The sequence below is a fragment of the Chiroxiphia lanceolata genome, chromosome 1 (assembly GCF_009829145.1).
Source record: "Chiroxiphia lanceolata isolate bChiLan1 chromosome 1, bChiLan1.pri, whole genome shotgun sequence".
Lineage (NCBI taxonomy): Eukaryota > Metazoa > Chordata > Aves > Passeriformes > Pipridae > Chiroxiphia > Chiroxiphia lanceolata.
Window position 1 is genome coordinate 85083522 of NC_045637.1, and position 26449 is coordinate 85109970.

Consider the following 26449-nt stretch of genomic DNA (forward strand, 5'->3'; position numbering starts at 1 on the left):
TACCTCTGCCCTAAGCTGCTAAAATGGAGGGATATACTCTGCTGTGCTACACAATTAACAGAAGAATCCTGTTGATCTCATATTTAAAAAAAAAACCCAACAAAATAACCCCACCACCACATCCTGCAAATGAATTTAGCCACTACTCTTCATCCTCTAAAAAGAACTTAAAAGTTACAGGCTTTGTTGATTCTCCATTTATTTTGAGAAATATAAAATATGAAAACTAGTTTACAGTTCTGGCACAAAAAATGATGACGCAATAAGCACGAAGTTTCTTTTTACAAATAACGCTATATATCTTTACCATTTAAAAGTGCCTAGAGTTTTTCACAGCAGATAAAGTTTATTTACCTATGTCTTTTTTTCTTAGTAAAATATTAAATCTATTTAAATTGCACGTGAACACCTTGTTGAAGTAAACTATAAGTAAAGTTATAATAAATCTGTATGTAAAGCAGACAGTCATTAGAAACTACATGGAATGGAAAAGACTATCCAAGCCTAAATCGAATCCTAAAGATTGACCAAGAAAACGAGACAAGACACCGACTGATATGGCACAAGTGATTAAATTATTGACAATTTGACAAAAAGTAATAAAGCCTATTTGAAGATCTTCACGGATTTAATACACTGCTAAAACATTTCAATGCAGAGGTTTTGTAACATTTAAACTGGCAAAATAGTTTTTCAACTGCTAAACATTTTTCCACAAGATTACAAGGCATCTCCTTCACTTTATATTGGACCTTAAAATGAGTATATTGGTAAATAAAGAATGTGCATAAGAAAACAAAATTTACACCAAAGGTTGCTGTAGTTGACAATTTACCTTGTTTTGACAGTAAAACAGTTGAGAAGTTTATCAGTTAAAATTAACATCAATAACTTGCAACAGCAGAAAATAGAACATTGAAAAAAAGATTATTATTCTTGATTCAAAAAACTTGCCTTGTTCCAATTTCCACAATTGCTGAGGGGTTCAACGTAAAGTTTCACTGTCAACACAACAACTTACACTATGCAAAATTAGGTGTGAACTGAAGTCTCTGTAGATCAGGGCCATAACTTTCACCCAGTAGTCTTACTTCTCCTTCACAGACACTTGCACTGAATTATATCAGTCATTATTGGGAGGACTCTTCAGTCAAGAAGTAGTGAGTGGTGATCAAAGATGCCCAACCTGACACCTTTAGAGGCCCAGCTGCCATAGTGTCATGTGTGCTCTGACCTTCTGGATTATGTTTCTTAAATGCAAACCCTTTAGCATTCCAAGCTGACGATCCAAAAATTCAAGTATCCAAAGGCTTACTGGTTTTAAGTCCTGACTTCCAAGCTCGTGCTGATATCAAGTAATTTACAGAAGCATTTTTTTCAAACTAGAGCACAACTGACTCACCCATTTTGGTATTTTTTTGCAGATGGCTGAAAGAGTATTTGATTTTTATCAAAACAAGAGTTAACATCGATCATAGGGTCTGAAAAGCATTATGTTGCTTTAGGAAACACCGCGATGTTGACAACGGATGTATGATAAATGCTCCCTTATGTCATTCACATTAAGCAGCACAGGAAATACATACGCACACTAGATTTCTTTGCACTGAAGCTGAGCTGTTTAAAAATGCAGGAATACACTGTGTTCTCAAAATTAGCATTATATTATAGGCATGCACAACTTCATATATCTAAACAAAATCAGGAGGCAGGACCTAAAACATAGGCTTCATGAAGAATTCAATAGTGCCTCAACATTTGCAATCTAATGGAAGTCAAACCACTTAAAATGAGAGTGCCAATGTGACTCTGTTTGAAAAATATGTTTGTAAACCAGGTATTAAAGCAAGTTTAGTATATGTGAAGAAAATTTAAAAGTGGTTAGCCTAATTCAGAGAGGGAAAATAAATCACCTCAATAAACTACATTCTAAGGTTTTCCAGTTAACCACCTATTGCTTTTCATCTCAGTTTAATTGAATACCTCTTCTTAAATAGATATAGAGAATATCTTAACAAAAGCAATCAAATTTTGCTTATTTTGGTTGTTAAATACTACTTTCAAGGAAGTGAAAGTGCCCAGTTTTACATGTAATTTTAGATTCAGAGTACTGAATGAAAATGGAAAATATGACATCGAAAACACAGCAGTGCTAACAAATACAAAATATGCAGCTTTTGAAAAAAAAGCAGCTCACAAGGCACTTACTATAGTGGTCCATTTAATAAACAGTATATATAGTGCACCCTTAAAACATCATTGCTATGCATCAAGCTTTTCAGTGTTGAATGAGATTTATTAGGAACAACCACTGGGTTCTGTGTATTCTGAAGCAGTTATTGAGCAGCCTTGTTTCATGTTATGTAAATGAAACAAATTAGAAGTGGGTCATACAAGGAGAAGATTTTAAATAATTTCTCATGTGAAAGCTTTTCCATGTAGTGATAAAATGAAGTGTGGAAGGCCATTCTGACACACACCTCTCTCCTTCCTCCTGGCACTTCTGCCCTAAAAAGCTACATTCCTGCTACTGGAAGAGCCTGGCATTTTAATTACAATCAATTCTATCATCAACTACTTGTTTGGCTCATGATTTGCAGCTTTGAAATAATGTGCATTACAGTAGCATTAAGCTACTTTCCTTTCCAGAGCAAAAACTGGCAGATTAAGTATCTGTAAAAATTGTACATTGTTTCAATGGCTTAAAATGCTGAGTCATAATCAACACATTTGATACCGGTAAGATTTTTTTTTTGTTGTTCACAACATACTTCAAAGGCCAGAAGAGCTACAGACCTGATCACATCTCCTAGCATTTCTCTGTGGGAACGGGTTCTTCATCTCCCTTTAGAAAGTATGCATATATTAAACCATACTTTTTAATTGCTCCCAGACTGAGAAAGCTTGGATCATACAAATGTATTTGCCATCTCAGGGTTTCCACAGTCACATGTTGGATAGAATAAGGAAAGCTGTCATTGACAGAAGGATCTGTAGATTGGCCAAAGGAAAAATCTAACATTCTAAACTAAAAGCAGTCCCAAAACATTATCAAAAGGTATCAACTTGTTCAGGGGACCTCAATCTATTTCAGCCTGGTCTGTCATGGTACTTATTTTGTCCATAAGCACCAAAGTGAGAAAACTTAAGTATTTGTCCAGAATTACCGCATATAGTCCATTCTCAAATTCTACTCTGCAGATCACTTACAAGCTCTCCAAATTCTCTCCAACTCAAATCATCAAAAAAAAAAAATAAACTATCTAATCCTCATTCACATTTTTGCATAGTTTGGCATTTTCTGGAGTTGTACTTTTGCTTGCTTTCATAGCTTTTGAGGGGACTCCTCTGTCACACAGGCAAGTACTTCCAGTCTAAATCCTTCAGGAGCAAAACTGAGTCCCACTTAAGCAGCTAGCTGTCCAGGACTGGTTGACATTCTTCTTTCCACTCAAAATAAAGATTACTCAGTTTTATCTGCACTTTCAGATTTTTCCCTTTGCATCATGCAGCGACGAACTATGCTGTCAAAACTTCCTAGGTAAAATAGGCCAATGATTCGAAAAATGCCCATGCAAACAACCTGGAAACAGAGAGAAACATCCTTCAATTAATTTAGGATCTTGGATTGCAGCGTATTATTTAATCATGAAATGAAAAAAAAAAAAGTTCTAGGCAGCTGTGTTGTATAAGCTCCAAAAAACAAACTCATGAAAACCAACCTAACTATGTAACAGTTCAGGCCTGAGTAGCAGGGGGTGGTCTTAGCTCACCCGCCAACTTCAGTTTGAAAATACTACTGCAGTTTTCAAAACCCGTCAGTATGAACAGCCATTTGATGAAAAAACAATCAATATTCACATGTTCTACATTTTAAAGTATTTTGAACTATTAAAAATTGTGACAACAGGCCTTCTCAAATCTTACCTGCTGGAGACCTTCAGTAATAGAAGTAACTGGTGACATTCCACTTGTCAATATTGACAGCATGTAACCATCTGATCCAACTGAGCTGTTAAAGTTCCCTTGCTGGATGGAAGGATTAAGAAAACAAAAAGGAATTTACCCAACTGTGGCAAATCATGATGTGTCAACAGTTACTCCTGATGGACACAGATGACTGATATAACTAACAAGAAATATTTTTATGTAAAAAAATATTACCTCGATTAAGAATCAAAATATTAAAAAATATTTTGGGCTATACAGCAACATTCCAAAAAGCATTCACTTAAAAATGGACAAGGAAGCTAACCTGTCTTTAGAGAGAGGTGTGCTGAATTACTGCAGATTTTTACAAGATACAGAGGCTCTAAATTTCTTCTTGAGGCATGCTTAAAACAGATGGTGGATAAAATGCATGATGGTCTTCACAGTAAGCATATTTCAGAGACAGAATTACACCCTAACTCTGTCAGGCCACCAATCACTACCCGAATTGTGTAACAAAATACAGCTTGCATTTTGTTAAAATTAGTTTGCTTATCGCATAAGATTTGGCAAGGGAGTGTATTTCAGATGTTAGGTAACAGGTCCCTCTTCATCTACAGCAAGGATTTTTAACGTGCTCTCCTCAAAATTGCGAGACACAGCCTGCTAAGCACTTCAGCTGGCAGAAAAGGGAGGACTGACATGAGGAAAAAGTTGTTTGGTTGTTTGGTTTTTAACTACTCATCAGTAAAACTGCAGTTCTATAGCTCTGACTCCCCAGGCTTCTCCCATTTGTTTCCATTACACTTTATGCTGGAAAACAGATCGTCTGAAACAGTGCAGGACTAGATCTGTGGAATGCAGAAGTGAAAGGAAAAGGTGGTGTTCCCAAATCAGGGTTAGGGGTGAATCTATGCAAAGCAGTAGAGGTTATTAGATTTGATTATTTCCCAGCACACACCTGAGAGGCCTGGGAGTACACAGATACATTCTCATTTCTATTTTAGTCTCTCAGCTGATGGCTACAGTGCATAAAGACCACATCTGAACTAATATATGATACAAAGTGCTGGAAAGTATGGTACAGAAATACCAGATTCTTAAGGTCAGAGAGGAGATCAGTTTTCCTTAAACACCAAAGAAGAATACTGTGTTGAGGTAGCATTTGCTTTTAAAACTCACCACGCCAAAATCAGATATGATTTTGTGTTTATATGCTGTATTTGTGAAAATACTGTAAAAACTTCAAAACTGAACACCTGCTGTAGATGTAAGTCTCACTGAAGGTCAAGAATATTTGGAACTGCAAAATAATTGCAGATTTTAGGATTCAATCAGTGTGCTTTATGATCATGAAATTTCATGTTTGTTTCTTTTCTGAGGTACTCTGTTAAGCATGTAAGTGTTCCCTAGCACAAAACACTGGAAAAAAAATCCTCAGAAAAGCAGTACACCTTTAATCACTAGGAATGGCATTTTATGTATTGTAATCACTCATAAATCGCACACTTTAGACAGTAAAAGCCAAAAGAGGTCAAATGCCTTCCTTTATGTATAATTATTTTTATATGAACTCATCTTCAAGAAAAATAAGACAGTACAACAAGCTTTTGAGGTTAGACAAATGGTATTTGATACATAAAAAGTCAATAGAGTTTAGTGCTTTCAAGACAGTCATAATCTATCTTTGAGACATTGCATCATACGGATGCATCATTTTATTCTGTCTATGTACAACTTCAGATATCTTTTACTTTCAAGAGATTGTATAAAATCATTTGTGGGCTCAGTGGCAAAAGAAGAATAAAGCAAATAAATAAATCCTGTTCAAACTAACCAAAGAGTACTGTTTTGTGTAAATTGGTTTTGCATTTAGCTTAGCCATTATCTTATGGTCTTAAGCAAGCATGACATGTGATCCTAGTCTCTTCAACACAGGACATACTTTAGAAACATAATTTACTTACTATGGCATCTTTGACTATAACTCTGGCAACTTGTTCTGCTTGGCAAACAGATGAAGTTTCAGAAATCAGCTTCGTCTCTAAGGGCTTTAGTAAAAAACACCAATATTAGTTTAGCTAAAAAACACCAATATAAGTTTAGCTAAAAAACACCAATATAAGTTTAGCTAAAAAACACCAATATAAGTTTAGCTAAAAAACACCAATATAAGTTTAGCTAAAAAGACCAATATAAGTTTAGCTAACATCACACAGGAGAGAAAAATATGCATGTCAAATTTTAGTTTTGGGTCTTTTTTCATGGATGACATCACTGTTAGCAAGTGGTATCATACTGTCACCTAAAACATACACTTAAAGATCATAAATAATAGTCTAATTTTACAAATTTTTCCTTGAGTAGTAAATTTTTGTATATAGTTTATTACTACTATGAAATGGCTTTTTCCTCCCAAGTATTTTATTCTCAGTAGAAGTTACCAAAATGCTTAAACTACTTCTCAACACCTGTATTAGCCCATTTACGTTTTTTTGCCAGAAATGTAAGTAAAAGATAGGCCTTAAATATTTTAAGATCCTACAAATCAGCTTGCCTTTTTTTTTTGTTTGTTTGGGGGTTTTTTGTTTTGTTTTTGGTTTTTTTGTTTGTTTGTTTTGTTTTGTTTTTTTAATTTCTCGATCTCCACACACTGGTATCTACCAAAATCCATCACTGCATTTTATTTCTTTGTGTTTTAGACCATTTATACCACTTTACCTCACTAGAAGAAAGCAATTATGACAGTTGTTTTAGCAGTGGCAAAAATATACTTTAAGGTATTTAGAAGTTTGTCATTAATGTCCCTTTAACAAATAAAATTATTATAGAGATAACTGCCCAGGAAATATTTAAATGCTCGATATCTTAGAGACAGATGGTTCCACTGATGAAGTAAAAACAACACTAAATTAGGGAGAAAGGAGTATTGGTTTCAAGTTCACTTGTAATGGCTAATTCAGTTACATTTAATAACAAAATTTAATTGAAGCATTTAAGCCTCTTCAAATACTGGGACTAGTTTAATTCTCAGATTAATACTTTAAAAAAGCACTTCCAGGGAAGAGCTGAGGAACTACAGGTTTTTCACTACCAATCTGAAGTACTACAGTAATTAAATTTCACAGAAACAGGCCTATTTCCAAATATCTGTAGAATTACGAGTTCTGATTTCATCGACCAGGCTCACTGAAACTTTTTTTTTAGTATGTGTGTTTTAAGGGGGGTCATCAGTGTCTTTGCCAGCAGAAGTCACATACAAACAACTTTTACATGCTTTCCTATAGTGACAGGATTTGTGTCATCAGATCTCCATTTCATAGCCCTTATTTATTTTTAAGCTTATTGGCCAGTATCAAACAGATCTGAAAGAGATAAAGGGATATCAACAGTAACTAAAATACTGCAAGTTTGGGAAAAAAATAGCAGCTGTTCCGAAGCAACAGCTAAACTTAATGACTGTAGAGAATAAGGCAGGCAGAAATCAGCCATTTAATACTTGATCTGGCTAGTCAGCATGGCTGTCATTTGTAAAGCAGTTACCTCAAAACAAAAAAAAGCTAGTTTTTAAAAACACAGAAAAGCTGTATCCTAGTTCCTGATGTTTTATTTTACCACATTCAACGATTACGGAGAAGAATGGCCCAGTCCTAAGGAAATGCAAACTACAGAGGCAGATGTTCTAAGCTAAGTAGTATTAAATAAACGCCACAATAAATGACTATCTGAAATGTCAGAGTAATGTAATGTTTCAGAGATTTAAGGTACATCGTCATATTAGGAGCAAGTCAGCTGGAGAGTTCATGTAGGCTAAAACAAAGCATAATTTTCTCCTTAAAAGACAAGACTTTTTTTGACAAATAAGATAAATCTCCCTGAACCTCTTTTAAAGAGAAATCTTAAATGAACAATGCATTCTGCTGGTGACTGTATTTCCCTGAAATAGGCTATTATGAAGAATAAAATCCCAGAGAATATGCAAGCTACACAAGTATCTGCAGATGTCTAATTCTGGCACTTTATGCGGATGTGTGGGAGTATACAGTTAATACAGAATATCTGTATCAAGAAATGATGAAGTAAGAATTGTGTTATACAATCCCTACTGATTCCTATTCAAAGAGTGAAAGACAAAATGGAATGCAAACCCAATTTCCAATTATACGTGATGGTGCATGTTGAAAAGATGCTTGAAAAGATTATATCCTTAGATATCAGATTTCTAGTTCACAGTATGCAAACAAAAAATAAGATAGATTTTTCTCTGGTTATCTGATGCTTTGGTCTAAATGGGGCCTAAATGTGGTTTTTGGAATTAATACTTCATATGTATGGATATGGTAGATGACAAGAAGTGACTAGAGGTCAAAACTTTCACTTTTAAGGTAATTCAAATGAAAAAGGCCTAGTGCTGACACATCCTTCTGAAAAGTGAGACAGTCATTGCCACTGCAAACACAGTGCAAGAGAGTTTCCTTTAATACTAAAGAACAGCCATTATGGAACTGGGTCATTATATACATTCATACAGCATGGTTAGGTTGGCAACTGCACTGAATGAACTGAGGTTTATTTTGATCTGTCAAATCTGTCACAACAACTGCATATTATCGAAGATGCAAAATATGAATATTATATTTGTTTTATTAAGCTTTAATATCAAAACAGTGATTTTACAGTTAATTATTCCACAACAATATTCTGACTGTATGCAGGAAGACTCTGCAGTGCTTCAGATGTTAAAGGTAGGTAGTTCTTCCATTTAAAGCTAGAACAATAAACTACATGAAATTATCCTACAAGCTATATGACTCTGAGCAGTTAAAAACTGATAAAACTGAAGTGTTTATAAGTACTTCTTAAAATCTTAATATGCCCTGATTTCAAAAATACTACAGAAATAAATGAAATATAAAATGCATTGCTTATAACGAAATGAAGCTTTAAAAACTTCAGTATTACTGAAGGACAATTTACCTTTGTTTTACTCTCTTCTGCAAATCCAGGTGTATCGGTATCTGGAGGATAGGCCACCGTTACGTAGACATTATAAGGTTTTACCTGTGTTTTACAAAAGCATTAAGTATTATCTTAATACTGACAGCTTTTACATGATTTCACTGATTTCTCTTGTACCGATGAAATTCAAGAAGCATGAATTCAAATTGCTTCTAGTGTTAAGTATTCAGCACTTACAAGACTTGCAGCTTTGTCAAGTGAAAAAACACAACAGCAAAGATTTTAAAAAGGGGGTTGTGGTGCTTTTTTAATAAAAGTCTGTAAAGACTTTGCAAATCATTTGATGAATCTAAGACATTCAGGAGCAATATGAAAGTAGTTTAGGTTTATAATTTTACCAATTTCAGTTTTTAAAAAAAGACTAAACTATTGCCAAACACCAGTACCCAACATTTATAAACACAAGGCCAAAAAGGCTTTCACTGGGGCACATTAACAGGCTTTTCCCTTGTTGTTTCCAACAACGTATTTTCATTGCTGGACAAATAAGAGAAAAAAAACAACAAAAAGATAAAATTCAAATTTGTTATCTTTAAGAGGCATACTCAAGTCACAAGGCTTTTCAACCCATGGTAAAAACTTGCAAGAGGTCAAAGTCTAAGGAGACAAAAAATAAGTAGAAAATGTGAGAAAAACTGGAAGGTCTTACGTCAAGGATTGCATTTAGTTATGTATTTGTATGTAAGTGTCATGGAATTAACATCGCTTAGTGCACTACTATTCTAAAATTAATACAATGCAAATCCGTACTCCAATGCAAATAAAAAAAGCTTTTAATGAAAATATTAGAGAGGGCTATGATAAAGCAAAGTGTTGTAAAATACTAAGCATTTTTATTTTTTATGAAACATTCTATATTGAAAACACTGAAATACCACATCACAGGCCCATAAACATCCTGTTTTTAGTCTTGAGTAATTCAGTCTTCACAAAAATACCTGTCACCAGTCTGAAGAAAGACCCTACATTTGCATTGTTCTATTTGGCAACCAGAAGTGACTAGAGTCAGTTTTACCACACATTCTTATCATGAATCAAGGCATACAACAGGGACTATGCAAGGGTCTAGAACCAAACACAGGCAGTTTTTATATAAACACTTAGCAACTCAAATATACATTCTTAACAGAAGAATAAGAAAAGTAATTTTCAAATCAGTTTTATCTGTCTTACTACAACGTACTTACCAACCTTGTTCCACTGAATAATGAAAAGGGTGTTTGGTTTTAGTCAGAACTTAAGAATAAGCTTAGATCATTGCAGTATAAAAAGCTTGTATGTATCAAAATTTAGAAGGGTGAACCACTGTCAACACAATTTTTTTTTTTGTGGTCAGTCATCAAATACTAGCTTGCAAGTATTACTGTTTCATATGGTTCACATACCACTTACCATGGACTGACAAGCAAGGTGGGAATCACCGGCCTCCCCCTCATGCATCCATGTGATCTTCAATATCATTCTGCACTTAGGACTTTGAAGAAGACTTTTACTCAAGTCTTAAAAATCAAGTCCTTTTAGTTAAAAGATTAAAAAAATGTCTGCACATGTGGGAGTCAGTTCTAGGAACAGATTCAATCTATTCCCTCTAATGCAATTGAAATCATCTTAGTTTCTGCAACCCCAGGCGAAGCAATAGGAATGTACTGCTGCCAAGAAAGGGCCAATAGCACATGGATATTAGCAGTGTTGCACAATGCAAGAAACAACTATTTAAATGAAAATGTCCTTCACTGACAGTTTAAGAAAATGTTTATAATCAAAATTACTTAAAATTATTACACACGTACCTCCATTTGCAGGGCTTCAGCCAACCCTCGAAGAGCAAATTTTGTTGGAGAATAAGCTGTATATCCAAATAGGCCTAATTGCCCAGCCTGAGATGATACAAATACAATCCTTCCCATTCTTCGTTCCTTCATGGTAGCGATTACTGCTCGACTCGGGTAAACACTACCCAGATAATTGACTGCCATTAGTCTCTGTACAAACGATATTAATATGGTATTTGAGCCACAGATCCAGCTGTTTGGTCTTATCAAAATCCCCCTATTTCAGTCTGCTTTAACAATCAAGTTCACTAGATCTGTAGTTCTATCAGCTGGTAAAAGAAACAACGGGTTTTTATTCTACAGCTTCATAAACTTTTATAGCTAAAAAGCTCACTTTAAGCCAAAAGAAATCCTGTCTATCTATAAGTCTTAATAGCATCCAGGATACTGATAATACTGTGAACCATATGTCCTTAAAGGAAAAAAGAAGAATATTTGAGGGAAAAGCTAACCTGAACAATGTCCAGGAAGCAATCCATTTATGCATTACGTATGAAAACATACTGAAAGTTTAAAGAGTCTTCTAAAACAGGAAACAGGAAAAATGCAACGTATTTATGCATTTCAGAGATTTTAATCTTTGCCAGGATAAGGAGAATTTCACTCTCTAGAAGACCTAAAAAACAACTGATAGTCTATACAAGCAATAGAATGGATGATTCAGACTTATTATAAAATTATGCCTATTTAATATTTTCAGATTATTCAACATTATCTGTAGATGGATGGAGGTCTGAGGGCTGCAGGCATAAAGTAACCAAAATACAGATGGTTTGGGGTTGCTTTTTGTCTTTTCACCACAGCAGCAGCTTCTCAAGCTGAAATAACTTCTGCACCTCACTACTGAACATTGATAACAGTTGAATTTTTATTAAACAGGTTAGAAATATTTTTAAAGATCTTCACCAGAAAAAAAATTAAACTATGTGAAATTCAGTGCCTTTCACAGGCCTTAACCGACAAAAATAAATGCCAGGCTTTTCTGCCATCTTGAGGATGCTCTGTCTCAGAAGGATAATTCACTCTTCTGACCCATCAATGGACTGATAGATAGGTGAGAAATTAGAGGCAACCCTTGCAAATCTAAAGATACTCTGACAGCAAGCACAAATCAAGTGTACTCCTACAAACTCTGCAAAGACTGCAAGGAATGCAATCTAATTGTTAGAATGTTTAAATAAGAAATTATCATATGATGAAATTAAAAAAGTATGCTCACTCACTTCAAAAGAATTCACTTCAATATCCTCAAATTTTCCTGTAACTGATGTTCCTGCACAGTTTACAAGCATGTCAACTGGCCCCAGCTTCTCCTGAGCCTGGAAAAGGGGATAGAGGTTAAGACACTCTTTAGCAGGGGAAAAAACCTTCCTATATCACAGCATAAATTATAAGAAACTATTTCCAATAGAAGTACCACACATGGATAAGGCTTAAGATACATAGGTGAATCGGTTTTTTCCTCACCTGTTTTAGAACATTCTCCACCTGTTCGTAGTCTTTAGACACATCAACAGAAATACAAAGTACAACCTAGAAAAGGAAAGTGAAAGAACATTGTCACAACACACTAAATCCAGTAACTGTTGAGTCTCAGCCTTTCAAAATTAAACAAGCCCGATGTCGTATCTTTTCCAGAAAAAAGGTCTTTTTGACAGGACAGTTTGCACCTCTGCCACACTGGAGAAAGCAATCTTTGCTCCCTCCGAGCTCCTCCCCCTCACACACACATTGAAATATAATAAAGATTACATTAAGAACAAATAAACACTTCATGATCCTCAAAGCAGCAACTCGTAGAAAATAGCATCTCTAATTTACTGTACTAAGATACACTATTGCCTGAGCTATTTACATGAAGTTTAGTAAAATCTATTTTAACTAAGACAATCCAAATTCTACAGTGATACATTTAACTTTCATCAGTGCTAAACAAGTCTAACCATTTGTGTGGCTTAGGTTCCTCTTTAAGAAAACAACTATTTTTTCCCCACATCGTAGAAAGTTATGGTTGCAGAGTGTTGCCCTGAAAGTGCAGCACCATAAGTTCTGTTCCAAAATTTAGGAAGCAAGTGTTAAAAACCTGCTAACTTTAGTACTTGCATGCTACCTCCTTATTTCATAAAATATTTTTTTTAAGAATAGTAGTAAACCTAGTTGTGTACTGCTTCATGGGGACATGTCAAGGACAAAACTAAAATAAAAATTCTATGAGAAATTGACTCATTGTACAGAGTTGTAAATAACTAAGAAGTGAAGTAATATTTACTCCTTGTCTGGAAATCAGACATTAAGGGGTTTAATTTGAAAGATACAGAAAAATTAAAATAATCATTGGCTAAGGATGAATTGGGGGGAAGGGGCAGGCAGGACAACAGAAAATAGATGATACTGATATCTAAGTTTTCTTGTCAGCTACAAGTTAGGCCATTTCCTTGAAAGTTACTGATTACTTTCAGCAAGATAGTCTCATGATCTATCTTTTGAAGCACCTTCAAAATCAACTTCTGGTCAAAGCAAGCACTGCTTCTTTTGGGCTACCACTTACAAACTCTAAGACTGCTGCAAATGCCAGGTATTGACAAAGAAGTTACCCTCTCTGCTAAGCCATCAACAGAGCTTCAGGGCAATTCCTCATCTTGAAAAGAAAAGAAATTTCTATTGCAATAAAAGGGGGGATTCCTGGATTCTTGTTCCAACTTCTATACTCTCTGTTACTTTAGTCAATTATTTAAACTCAGAGGTGAAATAAAATAAAGTCATCAGTAGTTTGTAACAAGTATCCTCATGACCACTTGTCATGGAGCAGATGGGCACAACACACACACACACACACACACACACACACACACACACACACACACACACACACACACACAGAAGCTTACCACAGCATAACTAATTGCTTTGGCAGCTAGTCATTTGTCAGTCCTGCCCCTGGTCAGACTGCGACACTTCTTAGCTGCATAAACAGAATCTGCCTGCCATTCCTGTACAGCAGGTTGGCTATTCCTGCCTCCCAGCATTGTGTGTAGTTGGACATCAGAGTAAACTTGTGGCACAAGTTATTGGCGGGACTGTATGCATCTCCCCTTAAGGCATGTACTACATTTTGGAAACATTTATCTTTTCCGTATGTTTAAAAACAAAAGAGCAGTTGAATGAAAACAACATCCATTTATTATCTGGATGTCTTTGCAAGATCAGTGAAGAGTTTAAATAAATCAGAGTTCTGAATCAAAATTGGAGCAATTTGTTAATATATCAGATTGCATAGATTATTTATATCATGAACAACATACACAGGAACTATCACAACTTTTATTGACTACTATCAGATTATACAATTCACCTCTCTGCTTCTATTATCATTCTTTCTGCTACAATATATTAACTACCTCCATTCCAAAGCATAGACTATAAATCCACATCTAGGACACAGAATATGCTACAAGAAATAGTCTAATATCCCCAGTTTTGTTCCTTACCATCTGTTTTAAATACTTCATGCTGTTGGATCATTAATAAAGTTTTCCCAATAAAGGATCAATTCAAGTCCCAGTGAAATAACTGAGAATATTCTATATTAGAAAAAGGATTTAAAAAATATTGAAAAAAACCTCTAATGGCAAGGATTTTTGTTCCACTGCACACCTAAATCCATAAAAGCCACACCATCAGCACTCTACATCACATGCAAACACTAAAATGTATGTATATGTCAGACACTGGTTGTCAATGCAACTTGGTTTCATGTATATATATCCAAGAGCTGAACAGTGACAGCACATGCCCAAGAAAAAAGTAATCTTTGTGGAGGATCTTTACGTCTTAGCTTGATATGGGACCATTTCATGTCTCTATCAATGACACAGGCGAAGGGATCTGCAGCAAGTTCGCAGATGACACCAAGCTGAGTGGAACAACTGACAGACCTGAAAGATGGGATGCCATCCAGAGGGACCTGGACAAGCTCGAGGAGAGGCCCATGGGAATCTCATGCAGTTTAACAAGACCAAGTGCAAGGTGCTGCACCTGGGTTGGGGCAACCTTTGTTATCAGTACAAGGCTGGAGGATAAACAGATGGAGAGCAGCCTTGCTGAGAACGACTTGGGGTGCTGGTGGATGAGAGGCTGGACATGATCCAGCAACGTGTGCTTGCAAGCCAGAAAGCCAATCCCCTATCCTGTACTGCATCAAAAGCAGCATGGCCAGCAGGTCAAGGAAGGTGACTTTGCCCCTCTACTCCGTTCTGATGAGGCGCCACTTGGAGTGCTGCATCCAGCTTTGGGGCCCCCAGCACAGAATGGACATCGATCTGTTGAATTGAGTCCAGAGGAGGAATATCAAGATGACCAGAGGGATAAAGCACCTTTCCTATGGAGACTTCTCCTATGGGAGAGCTGGGGTTGTACAGCATGGAAAAGAGAAGGCTCCAGGCAAACCTTACAGTAGCCTCTCAGTACCTAAAGGGGGCCTACAAGAAAGCTGAAGAGGGGTATGCAATAATAAGACAGAGGGAGTGGCTTTAATGAAAGCAAGTAGATAGTAATAGGAAGAAATTATTTCTGTGAGGCACTGGAACAGGTTGCCCAGAGAAGCTGTGGATGCCCAATGCCTGGGAGTGTTCAAGGCCAGGTAGAGTTCCAAGATGGAACTCTGAGCAACCTAGTCTAGTTGAAGGTGTCCCTGCCCATGGCAGGGGGTTTGGAAGTAGATGATCTTTAAGGTGTCGTACAACCCAAATCATTCTATGATTCAATGTAACAATCTGTCCGTGTTATCCACTACCAGACATCATCCTTCTCTACACTCTTTCAGTAATCCTTTTGTACAGCTTCTCTTGGTTCAGCTACTGTCACTTCCCAGATTTTGATCTGCTGTTCCAGTGCAAGCTCTGCCCCAGACTCCCTGCTTTCTCCGGTTGTTCTTTGCATTTAGATCAGGCAGGCTTCCCTGAGACCATGTCCACCACTCAACAATAGCTACAGAAGAGTCGGCCTACCCATCACCTCCACTGCCTACTGCTTAACCTGGTTGCAAGTACAAAGCTGCTTCTGCCAAAGCAGTCCTGTTCAGCCCACACTTGCTCAGCCTTGAAGATACTTTTGGAGATTTTCACTGAAACTCTTATGAACATGCACTGAATAATACTCTTTTTAAAAGTCTGCATCTATCAAGCTCGGACAGATTTTAACAAGAACATCCTGACACACAGTGTTTGACAAGGGATTAACTGTAATGCTAAGCTTGGGAAACTGCTAGAGCAGCTAAAAGAAAATGGTTACCAGGACTTTTTTTTTTTTTTAATGGGCAAAATACAGTTTCTCCTCACCTCAAATGGCTTAGATTTTCAAACAAAGTTGATCTGAGTAAGACAGCATGTACAGGAAAAAAAATCATCTTGAGCCATTTGACAAAAATATAAGGAAGTGAAGACAAAATCTTACAAATGGAGGCATTAGGAAAATTCTATATAAACTAGTACTAACGTTATTGCCTGCAAATATTCAACTTCTTTCATTGCTTCTTTTCAACAGAATATCTGATTTATTAATTCAAATCCCTTTTCATGGACAAATAAATTGCTTCTATTTGTAATCATGAAACTAACTTAGTTACTAAGTGACTTTCATGATCAACAAAGTTCTGGAACACAAGAAAGGAGAAGTCAAAGATATCAACAGTTTCAATATTATTTCCTCTCTCCCTTCATTATTAGTACTGAGAAAAAATTGTTTTAGCATTTCGCCTTGAAGTTGCATGTTTTGAACACAGCAAGCTTACCTTATTCTAAGTTAGTACTTCTGCAAGGTCTAAATCATTGCCTCTATGCACAAATGCATTATCTATTCAGCGAAGCAGCTTCTATGTTTATTAAATCTCAGAACTTCACAAATTTAACTTGTGTATCTGTTACAGTACTTTGCCAGGAAAAGGACCACAAGCATGATGTAGTGAAATAAACCTGGGAACAAATATCTACACTTCTTTCCCAAAACAAATGCAAAAAGCAAGATATTTGTAGAAAAAAAAAATTGGTTCTTCCACTTCATCTGAAAGAATAAAATGCTTATCAAGTGACAGTAAATTGCACTGATCCAAAAAAGCATGCTACACCTACAGCTGAAGAAATCTTTTACTAAGAAAAGCAGCCTAACGCACTAGCTAAGCAACATCAAACATAGCAAGAGCTCAGAACATGTCATGTAAACAGTCTGAATCTTGAATTCAAATACTGAGTCCTCATTTATTTTTGTCAAACAGTTTTGTTTTAAAGACAGGACTACAGAACTATGTTGTAGTGATTATCTTAAACAAAACACACAAGCCCCTCTTACCAGTGATCTTACCTGCTTGTCATTAACAGAATACTTCTCTATTTCCTTCTTTGTCTGCAACAGCTTGTTCTGAAATGTATAAAAAGACAGCTAAATCGTTGTGGTTCTGAGAGCAATTTTAGTCTTCAGTACTTCAATAAGGCTTAAAAACATCCCCTAAAGCCCAAAGTTACCCTTGACTAGTTAAAGCATTTTAGTGTTGTAATTTTAAAGACTTATGGACATATGATCAAAACATGAAATTTATCAAGCTATCAGAGCTCACTTATCTGTTTTTCACTTAGTCCTCCAAAGCCAGTAATGAATTCTATAGATTTAATGCTTTTGTTCCATACTACAGAGAGCACCTAACGCTGTAGAAAATAATTTTTCTCCTTTATTTTGGCTCTATTTTTTATGTATTTGACATCACATAAACTCTTCCGAAGAACAATCACTGTCATTAAATCACAGTGACAAACCTAAAATCTGGTAAATTCTGTTCATTCTGACTACATTCAAGGTTATGCAAAGTAAGTTGTCTAGTGTAAGTAAATTATCAAAGACAGCTGGGACAGAGAGCCAAAAAATAGTTATACGCTTTTATTTCCCAAATAATTTTTCTTTCTCTACAAGTAAAATAACAGCCCATTCCGAAAACAGTCATTCCAACTAAATCTGAATACCTCTTAGTTAAAAGGACCCCAAACCAAAAAGAAAAACAAACCCGACAAAGCAATCATTTTTCTTCCAAATCTTCCAATCCTTTTTCCTGATGAAGAGTTTTTCACTAGTAAAAAATTATAATGCTGACTAGACACCAATATATTCTGTGAATTTTAGGAACTGTTTTTAATCCCCCAGTTGTCACTGTAGGGAAATTCTGCAGTTTTAAAGAATATGGGGTTTTCCTGCTTTCGTCCTCTGGCACAGATCTAAGTGAAATAATAAATGCCATTAACAGAAGCAATAGCTCTGGCAAAGTTTTAAGGCATGCTAATCACAAATTCCATGTTGGGCTATGCTTCTTAAAAAGGCGGCCACCTCTGCTATTCAAATGCATTAATTTGGAATGCCTAGAGTCCCCTTACAATATACATCAAAGAAGTATGAATAATTATCAATTCCAAAATTATCCCCCACCTGTATTTTGTGAACAGAGTTTAACCAGTAGAAAATACACATATACTTACCTCATCTCTTGCAATCAGTGTTATGAAAGCACCTTGCTTATAACATTCAATAGCAATACATTTTCCAATTCCACTGGAGCCTCCAGTTACCTACAAGTTATTTGAAAAAGTCAGCATTAGTCCAATATTCTCATTCCTTCTCCCATATGTACAAGTCAAATGAAATCAAACTTCTGAAAACATATTGAGGTTAAAATATTACACGATGAGATACAAATACAGAAGATACTGTTAGCTTACTTATTGAGTATGAATGAAAAATATGATCTGAGTAGACTGATGAATCTTTGTTCCTACCCCAAACCCAGTTTTACCTCAGTGGCAATTTTTGCTCATTTTTTATGTCAGGCACACTTAGACCCACTCCCACGTCAGCGCTCTCACATGCTTTTGACTAAGTCTGTATGCTATTTCTAAAAGCATGTTGCTAGAAGCTTGAAATCACTATTAATGCCATAATAACACAATTACATACCACCCCTTCATACCTGTCACAGTAGAAGTTATTTGTAAAATTGGCAATTGCATAGTGCCTTCTGAAGATATCATCACATAAATAGAAAATACCTTCTTTCTTATTAAAGAAAAATCCCATTAACTCAACAGTTGTCTCTCTGTGGTATATTTGTCATTCCCCCAGTCTGGACCCTGATCTGCCCCTGTGCCGATTCCAGCACCTAAACTTCTGCAACCTTTTCTTCTTCCTCCAAACTGTAACACTGAAGTAGTCTTACATGTAAACAGGAAGTTAATATTTTGTCTATAGACAAATGCAGGGATGACTACAGTCATCCATCACATGGAGGACACGTGCCAAATTATACCAATATACAAGTTAAGGTCACCTTACCACCTCTCTCAGTAACCTCAATAAACCTACTTATGAACTACATGTGGAACAAGATGCAGATAACAACCCTGCCCTCTCTTTTTGACTAAAATAAAAATGTCTGCCTGACATGCCTTTCAATGACTTGGATCATTCTCAGTCTGCATGTGCCTTTGGTTTTCAAATAGACACTGCTATCTTCCTTACATACCCAATTTATTTGAATTTTTCTTTAACAACATATTAAGAGTCATACTGAGAAAATACTGGAACAAAATACCTAGAAGCAGTTATTGTAAAAAAACCATGTTGATGAAATGAGTTAAGAAATACAAATTCCCTACTAACTGGAAAAAGATGAAATTCAGATTTCTCTGAAAATCATCATCTTTTGCTTTTTATCAAAACCTTGCCAAAGACTCCAAAGAAACACATCACCTCCATTTCAAGAAAATGGAGGCATTGAGCTAATTAGGGTAAGAGCAAAGATCCCAATCTCTAACTACACACCCTATCAAAAGCCTTGTGTCATGTCCTCATTTGACAGTGCCTCAGTTTTGTATTCAGGGATGCACTATCCACAAAATTCTTTCCACTCCTGGAGGCAGTAATGTCAGAAGAGTTAGAAGTCCCATGAGTCACTAAACTCTTCTTTCATTTGAGTATTTTACCACTTACTTTCAAATACAGCTTAGTGCATATCAAATAATCCCAGCAAAGACTTACAACACTATCCATGGTTTCTGGTTGGTTCATCTTCAGCCACAAATGGGCCAAGAATGGGTGTAACATCCACAAAGACTAATTTCAGCTCTTTAGGCTTCCTCTGTTATTAGAGAGAACTGCTTCAGATTAACTTCTAACTGACTCTGCAAGATCAGCTTCACACCACACTAACCTCTGAGGATGACTCCAAGACATGTGTCCTGTTCTAGAAATGTGAAACCTGGTCTGTAGATTATCAACCAAGGATGACTGCTTTCAGAGTAAATGAAGAGCGCAAGAGTTGGAAGTGTTAATTAATGACTTGGGACTTCAGCGGAACTACAGAATTAATGTAATGCTTTGTTATGGAAAGAAGTCACAAATACACTAAAGTTTTAAAAAAAAACATTGCAAGATTTCAATACGTATCTGAAAAAATACTGTGATACATTGATCAGACCTCAGTTCCACAGCACTTGTGAGATGCTTCTACAGATTTTCAACAGCAGCAAGCACACAAGAACATGGACTAATCAAGGTACGTGGAAGATTGCTCCAATTTCAATTTTTGGCGTAGCACTGCAAGACAGCTGATTACTACCTACACAAACTGGTGAGTATCATGAACGGGTCAACTACACCAAGTGCTTGAGGAATTTTCTGCAGGTGAAGGTACTGGCACCAAGTCTCCAGCTTGTCAAACAAGGCTAATATTCATTTCAGAAAGACAAGGTCTGAAGCCATGCAAGAAATGGAAAAAAGAAGTTTTTATTTACAGTCATACCCAAGAACACTGGATAGGGCTCATGTCAGATTGGTCGATGACAAAATGAAATATCAATTAGCTGGGAACTTTAGCATTTAGGTGGGAGGCTGTTACGAGCACGTGGGAGGTTGTTAGTAATATACACATTCTTCAGGAATGTTAACCATGAATGCTAATGTAAAAAAAATCCCTAACACTAGTGAAAAAGTGAAGTCGGCCTAAGCACATCTATGAAGTCTGTTAGGTAGCTAATTTACTAACACAGATGCTCAGAACTAACAGAAGAGCACATATCTACCCCATTAAAGAGGACATTATTATGGTAACTTACCATTGTGGTCAATGGTTCTACACTGTATCTCATTTGTATGCAACATCTGAATTGCCACTGATCCCATCTTTAAATTTCACTGTAACCCAGCATCAAAGGAGTTAGCAAAAATAAAAAATCTGGTCACTGCAACTCAAATCACAGACTAATTTTCTGACAAGAAGGAACAATTAAATCCTAGTATTAACTCAGATGCTCAGAATGCAGCACTACCAGGTCTTGAGCAGTGTTATTGAGCTGTTTCTACATCAAACTAGCTGTTCATAAAAGCACCTGGCTCCAACTTCTGAAGCTACAATTCTTGATAACAAAGTTCAACTTTAGGGTTTATTTCCCCCTTATAAATGGAGATAGAGGGATGAGGTACAGAGAATTGCTCCGAGTTTCAAATTTGAGATACTGGAAATTCACTTCAATTGATGAGACAGTTCAACTCCAAATTAACAGAACTGTCATTAGGAGTGATCAAAATCAAAACCTGGTATGGTATCTCCGACAGAACCTATTAACTTTCACTTAGAACCAGATGCAGGCTGGCTTCATGCTTTCAGACAGTGCTCCAGTAGAAGGTATTTAGTTCTACTGAAACAGAACATCCCTTTAATCTGGCGTAAGTGGTTAGGATGCCTGACTAGACTCAAAATGACCTGTCAAACCACGTGGATGTATCCAAACCACAGATCATATCAGCCCCAACACAGGAGCTACAATGTCGAGACACCAAGGTTGGCCAGCCTTAAAGTTGGCTGCAGTTATCTATCAAGTCAGGTTCTATGTAGAAGTGGAGAAACTACTTCTGGACTAAAGACGACCCATCTGCAGGAGGATTTGGCATGACCCTCCTGAACTACATTCACATGAAAGGGTTCTTGTCAATCTGCACAGGAGACAGTGCCAAGCAGATAATATCTTTACATTTCCTGCCATTGCTAATCCACAAACTTTGATAAAGTGCATTCATAACACTGACATCTCTGTGTTTCGGTGTTTTGTGTTGGGGTTTTGTTTGTTTGTTTGTTTTTGTTGTCGTTGTTTTGTTTGTTTATTTTCTTTTTTTTTTTGTCATAAATTTCAACTTGGTTTTAGAAAGATTAAGGCTGAAACAAGGGGAGGGGACTACCAATAAAATTTCACCAAAGATAGCTTTCAAATGTCACTCAGGAAATTTACAGAACGCTGCTTTTGCACTAACATCTTAAGTTTTTGTTGCATTCTTTTCCATCAAGCAAAGTACCTCTGTAGAAAAAGGAAAAGAAAAGGCACAGAGAACATGTATAGAACAGGCATAACATCCCTGACAAAGGGCAGTTAAATGTGATACAAGCGAGTACAGTGCACATGAAGCAGTGGTGACTGTCTTATCCTATTTTCATATTCCTATCTACCATTATAACCAGCTACCAAAATAGCTTACTCTTACAGAATTGATGGCACGTACTAGTATGTAGCCTGAGACCCAAGGAGAGAGTTAAAGCCAATGGCACAATAAAAGATGTATAAAACAGTCTTCTGAATTTCAAAGCATAGAGAAGTTCAGCACAAGGAGCAGCAGCTCTACAGCACAAAAGTAATTTTTATATCCTTTATTTGAGAACATTTTCCTAGACATGCTAGAAATAAAAAAAAAAAAGGAAAAAAAAGTAGTATTAAACATCTAAAAGGCGTTCTGTTTAAAATAAGCTAAACCTGATGCCTTAGCCAATTTGAGAGAAGTCCTTTTAATGTAATGATGCTAAGTGGGGCCACAAAAATACATTGCAGATATGGGCAGAGGGGGAACCCACAAGATTAGACGCTGAGTAATTCAGAGTTCTGCAGACTCTCACTCTGAATAGCAGTCCTATTCTTTTCTAAGAATAAGAGAGTCTTATAACTCTATGATTTCTCCAGAAAACCATGTCTCGCCTTACACAGCAAGTGTAAGAGTCATGCTTCCATCATGCAAATGACACTGGGAGAGGACAGAGGGGAAAAACACACAAGTTTTCTGCTTCCAATTCCTATCCCAAAAGGCAGGCAGAGTCAGTTACTTAGCCATAATTCAAACATCTATTAACCATAACTGTTAGGAGTGAAGAAAAAATATTTTTTCTGAAGGATTAGAAGTGAAAAGAATGCTGACTTCAGTTGAAAATTCTACAATTGGTATGTAACAGCCTCTTTGCTCAATGACCTTCCTTCAGGAAAGCAACAGATATATTTTCATCATACTTTCAACAGGCCCCCAGAAAGAAGAGTTTGTAGATAAGACTGATTTTTTTTTCTGCTTCAGAAAAGCAATTTATTGAGGTATATCCTGAAAAATTATATTTACTGTGCAATGGCAATCAATCTCCCTCTGAAAGGGCTTAACCAGCTAAACATACAATTTGCAGGTCTTTATTCTTTTATTTATTTCAAGACTGGGTTTAACTGAGGCCTGATACTTAAACAGATTTTGCTGGTTTTCTGTGAGAAGACTTTGAAGAAGTCCTTCGATAATGCTATGGTCCTTGAATATTTTTATGAAGTCTCTCAGTCATTTCAGTAGCAGAGAACATTTACTCCCAGCATATGATGAAAGAATTCAGTTGATACACACAGAGTGGAAAGCCTTATTGAACAATATTTCTGATTTACATTACCATCATCCAATATTTTTCTTTATGCATGACATTAGAAAATTTGAAATCCAAATGTACAAGTGTCCAGCATTATTAACAGCATCTACAAATCTAAGAAGCAGTGAACTCTGGAACAACTGTTCCATATTTCATTAGTTTTCATGAACACTTTAAGAGCATAACTGAAGTCAAAAATCAAACAAGTAATTCTGCAAGCGGTGACACCAATAAAACTGTCTGCCCGCAGATTTCTATTTGTGTGATCAAGTTAGATATATCTACAGCCTTTTCCTCCATTAATATATTCTTGTAGCTACTTCTCTAGCTAAACTCCTAATTTTATAAGACTTGCAGGAATACTGTTCTTTAGACTTCCTCTTGTACCAAATTGAACTTAACTGCTAATATAATTAGCAGCAAAAGCTACAGGGAGGCTTCTCCAAACAAGAACATTCTCATAATTTTCAATGTGAATTTTTTTAAATGAAGCATTCTGATTCTGATTAGAAGAACCAGCAAAATTAACTTTTAAAGTGTTTAATCACTATACAGAATGAACAATTGGTATGTAACAGCCTCTTTGCTCAATGACCTTCCTTCAGGAAAGCAACAGATATATTTTCATCATACTTTCAACAGGCCCCCAGAAAGAAGAGTTTGTAGATAAGACTGATTTTTTTTTCTGCTTCAGAAAAGCAATTTATTGAGGTATATCCTGAAAAATGATTTGAATAATCATTGTATATATAAATAAAACCAAACGAAAAACCTGAAATAAAATCTATTTAACTTTTTATGTTTGCTATTCTGTTTCTTCATAAAAGTCACAGAAGACCCTTAAGTCTCCTTCACCTTTGCTTCTGCACAGTACTGAAAGGTTCCTCCTTAATAATCATTACTCTTGTGGGGAAAGAGCCATAACCTGAGAACCTTAAAGCAACCTTGAACACACCTCACACAGAGTATGATGCTGTAAAGCCAGTAACAGCATGCAAGTAACATCTACTGCATAAAGTAACTTGGAAATACTATTGCAACTTGGACAGATCTATACTACTCTGAGGACAGCTCCATCCTCCAAAGAGGAACTCCAAAAATAATAATAATAAAATCTCAAACAACAGGCATCATACAGAGCTCAAGAAAGAAAAGAAAACACCAAAAAAATCCAACCCCCCACCAAACAAAACCCCTCCAAACAACCCCCAAAACCAAAATCTAGCAACCAAAACCTCAGAGTATCTGTAAACTCACTTATACCTAAAAGATCTCACTTCAGGATTATCCCAAACTCCCACTCTGATAAAAGGCATCTCCAAGCACTACTCACCCTTTAAAGTAAATTTAACCAAACAGTATACTACATTTTCTCTGCACAGAACATACATACCCTGGGGATTTAGAGTTGAGTTTAAAAAGCTGATCCTAGGACTACGAATCTTTGAACTCATTTGCTCTTATGTGTCCAAATTCATTACTTTGTGACCTACCTGAAAGCATCTGGGTAGTGCTCCCCTTTCCTCCATCCCCCTTCCCCAAGCCACAAACTCACACAACTTCTAGTGGCGTACCACTCACGGACTGTTTTAACAGCACGTTCTTCTGAAGGTTTCTTTCTAAACGCTTACTTTCTACTACCTTGTCAAAATACTGCTCAAAGGCATCGATATCTACGTGCTTCAAGATGAAAAGATGCCCCAGTGCCATCTGACCACTTCCTTTGTAATTTTTTTTTTTCCGTTTCCTCATACCTGGCTTGGTTTCTTAAGACCAAGGAAACAATACGTTTTTCCTTTTGTTTATGAGCGCACCCACCAACCCTACCCCCCCATCACTTAAATATCTTGGGAGATGCTAACAGGAAACAAAACTCGAGGTAACCGGTGACTTGGAGAGCGCAAAAGGAATGTCTCAAAAAGCCAGCGTCGAGACTGGAAGATGGTGACTCAGATCATCGCCTTAAGCCAATTGGGACACGCAGCGGTTGTCAGAGTCATCGGGACAGGTCATTTCCTTATCACCCGGGACTTGTGGCTCCCGCGTTTTGGTAGCTCGGGGTGTCACCGCCAGCTCGCCAGGATTCCTCGCGATCCCGCGGGCACCCCTGGCGCTGAGGCTCCCCGGCCGCCAGCCCCTCCTCGGGCACGCTGCACCCCCAAACCTTCCTTCCCCGCCGAGATGCTCCCCCCGCTCCTGCAGCGGGATTCCCGCAGCCACCCCTCTGGCTCCTCCCGCAGCCTGCGCCCCCATCTCGGAGGGAGCGGCTTCTCTCCCTCCGCCCGTCCCTTCCCCAGCGGACACCTTGGCCGGGGGAGGGTGGCTCGGAAGCCCCCCCGCCTCCCCCAGCGCCGAGGCCGAGCGGCGGCGGCCGCCCGCTCCCTCCTCCCCCCGGCCCCGTTCCCCTCCCGGGGGGCGCCTCCCTCACCACGACGTGCGCGCCGGGCAGCTTGAGAGACTTGGGGCTGATGAGCGGCGACACCATGTAGAGGAGGAGGACGAAGGCCACGATGAAGGCGGCGGCCAGGAGCAGCATGGCTCGTGCTGCGCCGGCGGAGACGGGGCGGCGGTCCGAGCCCCTGGGGCGGGCGCTGCGGGGCGGGGGTCGCGGGGCCGCCCGTCCGCCTGCCCGAGCCGCGGCGGGAGCCGGCGGGAGCGGGGACGGCGCTGCCGCGGCGGGAGCGAGCGCGGCGGAGGCGGCGGGAGCGGGGAGGAGCGGAGCGCGGCCGCCGCGCCGGCACCTGATTGGCTGCGGGGGCGGGGCGCAGGCCCGCGCGCGCGGATTGGCGGGCGCGGGCGGGGCGGGAGCGCGCGGATTGGCGGAGAGGCAGGGCCGGGCCCGCAGATTGGAGCCCCGGGCTGTTTGCGGGGTCACGGTCGGAGGCAAAGGGCGGCGGGAGCGGGAGCGGCGCCCTTCCCGTAG

At 37.8% G+C, this 26449-nt stretch overlaps 1 protein-coding gene across 1 annotated transcript; it reads right to left on the reverse strand.

Moving 5' to 3' along the window:
• Positions 1-182: 182 nt before the first annotated feature.
• KDSR (3-ketodihydrosphingosine reductase) lies at positions 183-26139 on the reverse strand. Its single transcript, XM_032699549.1, has 10 exons — positions 25955-26139; positions 18296-18385; positions 17136-17192; positions 12249-12314; positions 12005-12100; positions 10740-10931; positions 8908-8991; positions 5898-5981; positions 3928-4029; positions 183-3583 (listed from the first exon to the last, which is right to left on the reverse strand). Exons 1-10 carry the CDS (start codon positions 26060-26062, stop codon positions 3464-3466), a joined length of 999 nt encoding a protein of 332 aa, XP_032555440.1. The 5' UTR covers positions 26063-26139; the 3' UTR covers positions 183-3463.
• Positions 26140-26449: the final 310 nt, after the last annotated feature.

Excerpts from the sequence above, each read along its gene's own strand:
- KDSR (XM_032699549.1), bottom strand. The coding sequence starts at position 26,062 with ATGCTGCTCCTGGCCGCCGCCTTCATCGTGGCCTTCGTCCTCCTCCTC. Across the intron at positions 18,386-25,954 it reads TGCCCGGCGCGCACGTCGTG|GTAACTGGAGGCTCCAGTGG; the intron begins GTGAGGGAGGCG and ends AATAACTTGTAG. Across the intron at positions 17,193-18,295 it reads CACTGATTGCAAGAGATGAG|AACAAGCTGTTGCAGACAAA; the intron begins GTAAGTATATGT and ends TATACATTTCAG.